Genomic DNA, 13,024 nt, shown 5'->3' with positions numbered 1-13,024 from the left:
TCCCCAAAGACCTGTGGGAAATACTTCAATGAGACAATGTTGACTCAATCAACTGTATCTTCCATTATACAAAATGCCTGTTCCCAAGGAGAAACGATGGTGTCGGGTGGCAGCAACCAGTAAGGCAGCAATAGAGATTTGGCAAACCAAGGACAACTCTGCTATTTTTTTTTTTTTTTTGAAACAGTCTTTTCACGTCAGGAATCATTAACAGAATACTGGCCAGACTCAAAGCACAGGCAACAAGTTGTTAAGGATTACTCAATGTATGGAGCTGAATGAGGAGAAGAGAGCTCAACAAAGCACATACTTAAATGCTTTGCTGAATCAGGAATTTAGATCCTTTGCTAGAGGTCACCCAAAAATATAAACAAGTTAAGACTACGGCTTCAGCCTGGTTTATAGCTAAATACCTACCACAAAAATAACTGGTCATTTTAAACTGTTATTTATTTTAACTTAGTTTAGCTACAGTCTTCTGTGACCTCACGTAAGGCAAAACAGGAAGATCCCAGTTAAAGCTAATGCAATACTATTCATTAAATAATCACTGAACAATACACTTTTTGGGGGGTGGCGAGGGGGGGCATTATTTGACCACCTAGTTCTAATTCACTTTCCAGTAACCTAGCCTATTATCTAGAAGGCGTGCAGCTTGTGATTTGTGCTATATTTGCAGAAGTTAAACAAGTTTATTTGGTGGATTAATCCTGGCAGGCTTGGCAGAAGAGCATTTTAAAGGAACTCACTAGAGATTTTGAGCTACAAGTTTTAAACGTATTAGCCAATAGGATTTAAAAAATATGGTCACTAGTCTTTACCAGCACAGCTGTTCCATTAATGAAAAATATCTCGATTAAATACACTTTGTCGTCTCAGAGATTCACAACTCTGAAGAGGCAGACACTTAAAAAGGCAGTTGCACTAATGAAACATGAAGATACATTACTCAGCAACAATGTACAGGGATCAGTATATATTTAATGCATTTAACCTTACCTTTTCTTGATTAGTAAGATAGTATCTGAACTTCCAAACTAGATCCTGTTCCTCATATGTCAGTTGCTTTGTTGGTGGATAACTCACTATGATCTATTAAAAAATTTCCAGATAGTAGTTTGTAATAAAAATTATACATATTGATCTTATAAAGAAGATGAGAGAATTTAGTGTATCATACGCCATACTGACCACATAGTAGAATGAAGGCCTTTGTCTATCCATAAGCAGAACAGAATGGACAATTTCCCCATACTACACAAGTGATGCTCTTCAACCCTGATCTTAGATGAACCACCCGTAGAGATCAGGATATTCATAGACCTATCACTACTTGGCCCTGCTGCTGAGACTGCCAAAAATGCCAATTAGTATGTGTGATGTGGATTCCTTTGCACTCAGGAGTTTAGAAAGTCTTTGGCCTGGTTTACACTGCGAGTTTATATGGAATTTAGCAGCATTAAATTGCATTAACCCTGCATCCATCCACACAACAAAGCCCTTTATATTGATATAAAGGGCTCTTAATACTGATATCTTTACTCCTCCCCGACGAGGGGAGTAGCGCTGAAATTGGTATTGCCATTTCGGATTAGAGTTAGTGTGGCCACAATTCGACAGTATTGGCCTCCTGGAGCTATCCCACAGTGCATCATTGTGACTGCTCTGGACAGCAATCTGAACTCGGATGCACTGGCCAGGTGGACAGGAAAAGCCCCACGAACTTTTGAATTTCATTTCCTGTTTGCCCAGCATGGAGTGCCGATCAGCACAGGTGACCATGAAGTCCCAGAATCAAAAAAAGAGCTCCAGCATGGACCGTACGGGAGATACTGAAGCTGATCTCTGTATGGGAAGATGAATCTGTTCTATCAGAACTCTGTTCCAAAAGACAAAATGCCAAAGCATTTGAAAAATATCTCCAAAGCTATGATAGACAGAGGCCACAACAGCGACTCAACACAGTGCTGTGTGAAACTTAAGGAGCTGAGACAAGCATAACAGAAAGCCAAAGAATCAAATGGACGCTCACGGAGGGAGGAAGGGGGGGACTGAGGACACTAGCTATCCCACAGTTCTCGCACTTTCCGAAAACCATTTACATTCTTGGCTGAGCTCCCAATGCCTGAAGGGTCACAAAAACATTGTCGCAGGTGGTTCAGGGTATATGTCGTCAGCCCGCCTACGAAAGAAAAGGGAAAAAAAAGAGTTTCCAGCCTTTTTTCAATGTCACCGGATGTCTGCTGGATGCAGCTCACAGACGCGGCGCTGCAGCGCTACGCAGCAGATTCCCTTCCCTTCCTGATGGCAGACGGTACAATATGACTGGTATCCATCATCATCCCATGAGTGCTCCTGGCTGGCCTCAGTGAAGTCAGCCGGGAGCGCCTGGGCAAAAATGGGAATAACTCCCGGTCATTCCCTTCTTTAAACTTTGTCTCCTGGAGATTCAGTCTGCCTGAAATATCAGAGCAGCTGGAGGCTGCGTTCCCCCCTACGACTCCCTTTTATCTCTGCTTGCAGAGGCAATAAAGTCAGTGTTGTTTCTTCATGCATTCTTTATTACTTCATCACACAATAGGGGGATAACTGTCACAGTGGCCCAGGAGGGGTGGGGGAGGAGGGAAGCAACGAGTGGAGTTGTTGCAGGGACACTCCCTAGAATGGCATGCAGCTCATCATTTCTGCGAAATGTCTGGGGCTCTGACCCAGAACAACGGCTGTTTGCCTCTCTGGTTCTTTAGTAGACTTGCCTGATACTCTAGGCAGGACTGACTCTCCCTTTAGACAAAACTTAAAGAAGGGAATGACCTGCGGAGTCATTCTCATTTTTGTCCATGCGCCCCCAGCCAGCCTCACCGAGGCCAGCCAGGAGCACCCATGACAGCAACAGACAATACAATATGACTGGTAACCATCTCTGCTAACTTGCAAAGGCAAGGAGATGCTACTGTGTAGCCCTGCAGTACCGTGTCTGTCAGCAGCATCCAGTACACATACGGTGACAGTGAGAAAAGGCTAAACGGGCTCCATGGTTCCCGTGCTATGCCGTCTGCCAGGGCAATCCAGAGAAAAGGGCACAAAATGATTGCCTGCCGTTGCTTTCACGGAGGACGGATTGACTGATGACATTTACCCAGAATCACCTGCGACACTGTTTTTGCCCCATCATGCATTGTGATCTCAACCCAGAATTCCAATGGGCAGGGGAGACTGCAGGAACTATGAGATAGCTACCCACAGTGCAACGCTCTGGAAATTGACGCTAGCCTCAGTACATGGATGCACACCGCCGAATTAATGTGCTTAGTGTGGCCGCGTGCACTTGACATTATACAATCTGTTTCCAAATACCGGTTTCTGTAAAATCGGAACAATTCCATAGTGTAGACATACCCTAACTCATCTCAAAGTAACCAGATGGAACTGACTTTGGCTGTTCATGAGCTGGGCCAGACAACTACTCACCTCCAAGTGAGTTCTCTTATTGACAACACATAATTTCACATTAACGAGAAATCACATATCTATTGTATTCCTTTCAAACTTGGCATCAGACACTGAATAAAGTCATTTAGCAAAACTGAATCTGAATACTTACAGACAGCAAAGACTCAAATGAAAGTTACAAACTTACGTTAAGTTGATCTCGAGTAGCTGCATTAGGCTTGAGATCATGATCAGAGGGCCCACTTCTTAAACTTCGAGCAAGTTTGTGATGTTTGCTCTCTACTAAATTCTCCTAAAAATACACAAAATAAAAGTCAGCAGTTGTAAATATTTAACTCCACTGAAAAGAGTCTTGAAATGCAACTGTCTAGCAGAGACTCACCAACATCCTGAACAACGTATTACATGCTTAAGTATTCATATCTAAAAACTACACTGTCTTCCGGATTCACTGCTTAAAGTGCATATACTTTCCACAGTGAGCAGTTTGTGGAATAAGACAATACCATCATTTTAGACTTAAAATGCAATTTTATCATCATCTCTCACCTTTGGATGAACGGTTGTCATCAAGGCATTTGTTGAAAATGAAAGTTATTTACACAGCACTTAAACATGCTAAGGCACTAAAGATGCTAGACACTTTATGGCCAAGCATCATTCCAAAGAGCTTACAGTCTAAAGGCTCTGCATACATTACATGTTTTTAACCCCAGAGTTTATTGTTAATACTGGTTCAGCTGAAGCCATAATAAAAACAGTAGAAGCAACGATGTGAACAAGATTTCAGCTGCCAACATCATTTTCAGCACTGCGCCAATTAGACTACCTGACAGCAGTGTTAGATGGCATGGTGCTGACACAAGGGCTCCTGAAGTTGCTAATACCCACCCAGCTGAACTGGCATTCACAATAATGGAATTGTTTTCTAGAAACGTATTTAGGCAATAAATACAACGAGGACAACAGAAGAAAGTGGAGCAAGAAAAGGATTTCACATAAGCAAAGTACCTGGGGCAATATTTAACTTGCCTCTCCTCAGTTTCAATATTTTTCCCCTTCTCTTCTCCCTCTTGCCTTATATCTCTCATCTCCTTTACTAAGGTAATAATCACCCTCCTTTCTCACCTGTCTCCAAATTGCCTCTCCTTCCCTTACAACGGAAACGTTAACAGTGTAACTTCCCCCACCACACCCACCATAAATGAAGGTTGGTTATTTGTAACTGGAGTTCGTCAAGTTGGATTCTGCATATTGATACTCTCGGGACTTATGCCAACCTGCACAGCAGGATGATAGAACCTTCTGAGAGTCGTGCCTATCAGGGTGCCCATGTGCCACTCTCCGTCACTCTATCGTGTTCTGAGGTTGTGGGTATAAAAGGGTTGTGGCAGCAGTTGCCACCTCAGTCCCTTCCACTGATAAAGCAGAACACCAAGATACTGAAATTTGGACTCTGCAGGAGTGGGGAAGATACGCAGGGAGCACGAACATGCAGAGTTTATCTCGAAGAACTTCAGTTACAAGTAACCCAACTTCACTTCTTCACGTGTCCTCTGCATATTTCCACTCATGGGCTAGTTTAGCAAGCAGTACAGTAAATTGGCTATAGGGGTTCAAAGTTGTAGTTAAAGTCTGGAGTACCGCTCTACCAAACGGAGTATCAGTCCTGCATGCTGGATCCAATGCATAATGTTTTGCAAAAGCATGAACCAACCTTCAAGCAGCAGTTTTGCATGTATCAAAAAGGGGAAAAATATTCTATCCAGATAATATGTTAGTGCTCTCTTAGCAGCTAATGAATGTAATTTGGTCTTCCCTTTACCTGAATGATGCTTTGGAAAGAATATTCGTAGACTGACAGCTTGATTTACACAAAAACTTCAAAATCACCTTAGGAAGGAATTTAGGAGCTGGTCTAAGAACCACTTTGTCTTTATAAAAACTGGTATAAGGGGTCTGTCATCAATGCGTGAAGTTCACTTTTTAGTCTTCTATGAGAAAGTAACAGCTATTATAAAAGCTGTCCTCAGTGAGAGAGAAAAAGCAGTTCACTAGAGGTTCAAATGGTTAAGCCACAAGTTGAGTTAAAACTAAATTCAGATTCTATGGTGGGACCAGGTTCCATGCTGAGGGGATCCAGGTTGAATTGGCCTCTTAAAAAGCTTTTTACTGATGTACACAAAAAAAATAGATTTTCCATTAACATGAGTACGACGCACTGTTATTGCTGCTACATGGGCCTCATTGGAGGGCAAAGACAGTCCTATTACTTTTAAGTGTAACAAATATTCGAAAATAAGTTGTATGGGAGCTGAAATTGGTCAACACTTCTTTCAGTTGTCCATAAAACAAATCTTTTACACTTGGACTTGTAACTTCTTTCAAATTGACAGCTTTCGGGAATTAATTATATCTTGTTGCACCTCAACCGAACACAATCTTTCTGACTCTGTCAAAGGCATATTACCCATGCTGGCGGATAGAACAATCAGAAATCTGGATGGAAGACCTGGGACAGGAGGTCTGTTGATAACAGGAGCATCTTGTAGTTGCTGTTGGATGAATGGAGTAACTCTGTGTACCACTGCTGCCTTGGCCCTGCTGGAGCAATGAGAATCACCCTGGCTCAATCCTGCCTTACTTTTTTTAAGTCTCTGGTGATAAGTGAAAATGAGAGCAATGCATATATTAAATGCATCCCTCAATGACAGACTGCCTAAGCCAGCTCTTGAGCAAAAAAACAGGGACATTTTGAATTGAATCTTGTCACAAAAAGACCTATGACCAGAAATCCCCAAAGGCTGAAAACATCCTGGGTAACAGAATTCTTTAGAGACCATTTGTGCATCTGCAACAAATCTTTGCTCAGTTGATCAGCAATCATACTGTGTTGCCCCACTATGTGTTGGGCAATTGGGTATCTATTTTACTGGATATACCAGTCTAAAAGTTTTATTCCCTTTCTGCATAGCTGAGAAAATCGAGCGCCTTCTTGTTTGTTCAAATACTACACTGCCAAAACATTGCCCATGGCCACTTGAATTACCTCATTTCAGACATGTGAAAGAAACACTTTGAGACCCAGATGGATTAACTTCAGTGCCAGTACATTTATATGTAACTGGAATTCTCTGTAGGTCCAAAGACCTCGAATAAACATGTTGCAAAGCTGTACCTCTCCCTTCCTACACTGTCTTTGTGGAATCTGTAATTATTATTAACAAAGAAGGAGCTGGGTTGAACAAAATTCCCTTGAGGACATTCTGTAGTTTCAACCACCACATTAGAGGAAGATACACTTTCCTCGGAACAGTGAGTACTTTCAGCATACAGTCCATAATGGGATTGAAGTTCTTTAGGATTCAGTGCTGAAGATGCCTCATTCTGAGTCTGGCATATAGAGTCACATATGTTGTGGATAAGATCAGCTGACACAGTGAACCAAAAACCTACATTCCGAGAGGGATGTTGAAGGAATCTGTGCCATTTATGATTAAAAACCTCTCTTCTGGAAGGAAAGCTCTTCTTTTTATAGAGTCAAGAATTGCACATTGAATGGAATCTTTTGTGATGGGGGAAAAGAGACTTTTTCCATTTAGGAACAACCAGGAGTCCGGTACCACCTTAAAGACTAATAGATTTATTTGGGCATAAGCTTTCGTGGGGAAAAAAAAACACCCACTTCTCCAGCTGCATCTAAAGAAGCGGGGTTTTTTACCCACAAAAGCTTATGCCCAAATAAATCCATTAGTCCTTAAGGTGCCACTGGACTCCTCGTTGTTTTTGTGGATACAGACTAACATGGCTACTCCTTCGATACTTTCCATTTATGAGAAGACCTAGGGTTCCGAACATAGAACGAATAATCTGAATGCCTTCCTTAAATCTTCGGAGGGACCCCTCAGGAGCCAACCATCTAAGTAAGGGAAGATGAAAATTCCTTGCCTCCTCAAATACACTGTTATTGGAGCAAGGCATTTTGTAAAAACTCTCGGTCCAGTGGAAAGGCCAAAGGGTAAGACTCTGTACTGGTAATGGTGAACCAATAGAAAAGCACAGGTACACGTGATGCAGAAGTCTTAGTGAAATATGAAAGTACAGACCTAACAGAGACAGGTTCACATCACTGCTGTGGGTGGAAGGAACTGAGGCAGCAACGAGAGCCATGCCCCTTTTACATCCACACCCTCAGAGTATGCTCAAGTGCTAGGGTGGGGGTGAAGCTGCAGGGGCATCCTAACGGGCACTGCTATCAGGAGATTCTAAGGTCCTGCTGAACCAGTCAGCACAAGTCTCATGAACAGAAATATGCACAGGACACTTGATGAACTAAAAATATTTGACCATCTCACCAAGCCTAGTAACAAACTGATAAATTAAAAATCTCACTTCTATTTCTCAACTAGATTTACTCAATACTTACACTGGCAGTAGCCACAACTTTGTGCTGCAATTAAACTTAAGACTATAGCAGATACAATTGTCAAGAGTTTTTCTCCATCACTTGTAAGAACTTCACAGCACTCCACAATGAAGTTTTGTTATGATCCGGATTGTACTGCACAGAAAATTACTTACCATAGACAGCTGGGGATCTGGAACCTTAACAATCTCAGAGCTTGTTAAAATTGGAGATGACTCATCACCATCCTGGATAGCAACATAATTGAAAGGTACAATAAATGTCTCAAGTTATAATGAACAACGTGTCTTGTCAGAATTTACTATTTTCCATACTCAAGAGAAAATAAAGAAATTAAATTTTCAATGCATAACCAACAAAAAGCATAAAAGATAAGAAAATATAGAAAGAAATTTTTCTAGTTAATTTTTGACAAAGTTGAGAAGATAGAAGGAAATACGAGACCGAAAGATAAACTCCATCTATTTATGTGACAAATTTAGAGATCAGTATAATTTTTAAAACTTCATCAGCATTAGCATTTTAGTGAAGACAAAAATGGATGGAAATTTTCACTACTATGATGCATCTGTTCTGGAGGTGCTTAGAGGGCCCCATTGCGTGGCCAAACAATTTTCAAAAGCTTTAGCCAAAACACTTATGGACAAAATTTAAATGTCCCATCATGAAAATATGGGTTTACTGATTTGGAGTATTTGCTGGAGTTGAGGGAAAATGAACACAAAGAGACACAACCTATACTGAGGGTTCAGTATAGAGTGCAACACAGACCACCATTTTGGGAAGCAACTTTTTAGAAATCGCAGAATGGCACAAAGCTATCTGCTTCTAGTTTGAACTGGGAATTATAAGGAATCTGCTTCCCCTCCTTACCAGTTCGAGCATTTTCTTTTCCACTATAGCTAGCAGTTTTGTGGATGATATATGAAGCAGACTAATATATAGCTCACTCTTCTGTGCATATATTGATTCTACAGTGCTGACTATAACAAATCTTGGTTTTGTTCCAGTAAATTAAGTATACGTTGGAGGAGATTTTTCGGCAGACGAAGCTAATAAATGCAACAACACGGTAATGTTTTCACAGACAATTCTGATAACACACACAAAAGTAAACAATACTTCTTAACTAAGTAAGATGCATATAATATGTGGATGGTGTAAAGCCCAGCCTGTGAATAAATGTATGACTGCTTTTCATATTAAGTAATTTAAGATTTTGAATTTTTAAAAATTCAAGTCAAAGAAAAAGGACAACCCTCTTCAGTTGGCTAGGAAACTCTGTCCCATCCTGATAGATGAAGATCTGGCTTCAATTATTCATGCCGTTATCACTAAGGCTACAATTATATCAAGGAGATAAGGGAAGTCACAGAATCCATGACTTCCATTGATCTCTGTGAAATTTTCTGCCCCAGGGCTGGAGCTCCAAGCCAGCCTCCCCCCGCAACTCCCAGTCTTCGCCCTGGCACTCTATATGGCTTCCCATAAAATATCAAATCGAGTCCAAGTTCTCAGTCCTCATCTTCAAAGCACTCCTTGTCCTGGGCCGAGGATAAGTGAGAAAAAGGCAATATCATCATTAAGGTCTGACATCCCTTGCATCTCAAGGCTAAAAAAGAATAAGCATATTGGCAGTTTTACCCACCTTTCAAATGGATAGGGAATGTGCATCTCTGACCCCTCTATTTCACTCAAACATCATCAATATCTATTATAGTGTCCCTGACTGTGTAACCTCAATAATTTATGCCAACAATTGTTTACCTGCTAATTTGCCATGGAGGTCTCAAACAAACGTGAGGGCAAACCCAGCAGCATATTGTCGCCTAGGACGACAAGGCCTAGGCCTAGGATGGCAAATTTATAATAGCAGCATTTTTGTAATTGCGACACCAGTGACACCGCAATTCTATCAATCATAGCGCGTATTATAGAATCATAGAATGTCAGGGTTGGAAGAGACCTCAGGAGGTCATCTAGTCCAACCCCCTGTTCAAAGCAGGACCAATTCTCAGGTTTTGACCACAGTTCCCCAAATGGCCCCCTCAGGGACTGAACTCACAACCCTGGGTTTAGTAGGCCAATGCAGTATTGAAACCACCAATGACAGCGTGACACCATTTAGTAAACATACTTGCGAGAATCCTAAATGTTAATAATATGACCGGAAGGAAGAAATTAAGCGGCTTTCAGTTTTGGATCCATGCACGTTCCCGCGCTACAAGCGAAATCGTGCTATACAGATACACACTCAAGCGAGGGTCCACTGTACTTGTAATTTTATTTATAGTAAAACTTGTAAGTATTCAATTATTGTAATGATATTTAGATTTATTTTAGTTCAAACACATTTGTAAAAAAAATAAACCAAGTTCATATGGGGTTGGGGGCAGCAAAATCATTAATTCGCCAGTGGCCAAACCTCATAAGAATATAGAGTTAGTTTTGAGTTTGGCATACTATTAAAGATACTCCACTATTTTCCAAAAATGACATTTTTACAAATTTAAGACCTCACTACCACTCTCTGCTATTTATTCTTTGATGAACGGTGGAGAGAGACTGCTAATTTTGCAGACTATAGTGTATTATGGTAAAGTGAAGTGTTGATCAAGCAAAGTTTGTTGTACCTCTTTGAAATTACAGTATTTATCAGTTTCTAAAACACTAACAAATAGGAGGTTCTATTGATCTCATACTGTGGGGTTAGTTAAACCAGGGTTCCAAGCTGTACCAGCAGGATACAACTATCTGTATGCAGTACCTAGATGGACACACAGGCAAGGCTTCAGAGACTGATAAAATCTTATTTTTTTAACACTGGGAAAGATATTCTAATGAGAATATCCTTTAAATGGATCTGGCTCTGCAACTGTCCTATTTACCCAATACAAGGCTGTTTAAACCCTATACGAAGATACATGTTCATGAAAAATGCTGGAGTTCATTTACCCATAGAGATGAGATATTTGCATTTTGGAATTCACACAATGATATTTCCAGAATGAGTGATGTTTGCCTAAAAGGGAAATTGGAAGTTGTGTTCTTGCTACCTGCAGACTGACATTCCTCACATTTTAAATACTACATTAAAATTAAGTTGATAGAGAATACAGAAGGGGCCTCTGCCACTTCATTTTATGTATAGTAATTGAGTGTTGAGTCACAGAATCTCAGATTCTATCAGCAGCTGTTTAATAGGCTGGTTCTCTGTCACAACACCAAAAAACAAATCTATCAACACGACTGTGACAAGTAATTTTCACTTAGACTATCACTCAGAGACAGGTGACAACCTACCCTAGTTCCATTACCGTCTATATGCTGGACAGGTGATCTCAAGTTTGTTATGCTTCTACTTAAAATACAAAGAAGACAGGCAACTAATTTATGGACTGTTTTCTGCTGTTTCCAGAAAAGTGGTCCTGAATTTGTGTGAAGTAGCTTTTTTAACAAGTCCTTCAAATTGTGGCTTTTTCTACTTTTAAGCTCTGCAGTTACCCACCTAATTATCTTATGACGCTTAGCAAGCCAGCTTTATACCTTGATTATATACCTTCTTCATGCTTCTGAGAATACTTTCTAGCTTGTCTGAAGAGCTATGCAGAGAAAAGTAATTCTGTTTCGTAGAGGATTTCAGTTTCAAAACTTGGTTTGGGTCCAATTCAGAATGAAAACGCAAAGAACTTCATTGAAATCAAATCGTCTCCAAGAGCCATTTTTATTTCCAACTGGCAAATTTCAATGAAAAAATGCGTCACTGGAATTTTTCTAACCACTTCTACTTGTTTGGTTCAAAACCAAGCATTCTCTCGCCCAAGAGCAAAAAAAAATATACGCAACACTTTAAGACAGCACAAATTCAGTTCCCACTACAATCAAATATGCACGTAGGAGGCAAAACAGAGGCATGTTCCATAACCATCCTTCCACTCTGAAGTGCATCATTCAAATGCAACAGCAGCACTTCAAAAATCGTAGACAAAGGGAGCACCAGAAAAGTGGACATCATGATACAACATCTATATAACACAACATTTTATAATTATAATATCCAGCCTATATGAGCAAATGTCTGTTATGAACCTTACGATCATATCTTGTCCACAGACCACAGAACAAGATATTAAAAGTGATTAGACTATATTAGAAAAGCGAACACAAATATACTGCAATCAGACAGTCTCCAACAAAAACACTTACCTGAGGAAAAACTACATCAAGGTAGGAGAGTTGGATGGTTTTGTGGCTAAAGTATATGAAAATCTGAAGATCCAGATTCTCATCCCAGCTTTTCAAACCACAATGTGGTCTTGGAAAATTCACTTAACCTCTTACCTTCATCTTCCATTTGTAAAATAGGGATAAGAATACTTATTTACCTTGCAAGTTATTTGGGGGAGTTTGTTAATGTTTGTAAAGTGGCCGGAGATCCTTAGAAGCAAGATGCTACATAAACGCAAAATATTATATAATACCGAGGAAAGCGGAGATTTCATTTATTTGTTATTGTCATGAAAACCTATTAAAAAGGTATCAAAATGTGTTTTTAGAACATAAAGAATATTGGAGAAATAAATTTCCATTATTTGCTCAGACAAATGAGACTGCCTATTGGCACAGCTCTTGTGCAAAGTTTTGATAAGCCAAACCCGTATTAAGTCTACCAATGAAGACATCTAGATCTCTTTATCCCAATCCAAGAACCAATTTTACATAAAGCTACTCTGAAAGTACTACTTGATTTGGGGAACAATAAATGAAAAAGTTTTCAATCACTTGCACGTATTAAATTCTGTAATCTTGAACTGCATTACATGAATGATTGACTTCTGTAATCTTGTTGTAGCTATACTATTTGATTTGTATGTACATAAACAGCTGCCACTGACAGCTGTCTACTGCTATCTTGCAACAAAATATTTCACCTCAGCAGGAAAACCTGTAATATTTTTTGCTGCAAGTTTGCTTTTTTATTCCTAAAAGATCATAAAACCTGCAAGGCACATACCTTTTCATAGTAAACTATTCCATATTCTTTATCATCACACTTGACACACCGAAACTCAATCATCAAGTACATAAAATTAGAACTTCGTTTTTCACTCTAAAAAGAAAACAGACTAAAGATGTGGATTGTATATT

At 39.9% G+C, this 13,024-nt stretch overlaps 1 protein-coding gene across 2 annotated transcripts in view; it reads right to left on the bottom strand.

Annotated features, from left to right (window-relative positions):
- The window catches only part of PIK3C3 (phosphatidylinositol 3-kinase catalytic subunit type 3), a 128,706-nt gene that overhangs the window by 85,489 nt on the left and 30,193 nt on the right, over positions 1-13,024 (bottom strand). For both annotated transcript variants that reach the window (XM_032771736.2, XM_032771735.2), the window contains 4 exons: positions 12,891-12,986; positions 8,032-8,103; positions 3,638-3,742; positions 1,000-1,092 (listed from right to left, as the gene is read on the bottom strand). In XM_032771736.2, coding sequence (XP_032627627.1) covers positions 1,000-1,092; positions 3,638-3,742; positions 8,032-8,103; positions 12,891-12,986 — 366 coding nt within the window. The remainder of the gene's footprint in view (positions 1-999; positions 1,093-3,637; positions 3,743-8,031; positions 8,104-12,890; positions 12,987-13,024) is intronic.

The sequence above is a fragment of the Chelonoidis abingdonii genome, chromosome 6, assembly GCF_003597395.2.
Source record: "Chelonoidis abingdonii isolate Lonesome George chromosome 6, CheloAbing_2.0, whole genome shotgun sequence".
Classification (NCBI taxonomy): domain Eukaryota; kingdom Metazoa; phylum Chordata; order Testudines; family Testudinidae; genus Chelonoidis; species Chelonoidis abingdonii.
Note: the sequence above shows the minus strand (reverse complement) of the source record. Positions and strands in the feature narration are given on the sequence as shown.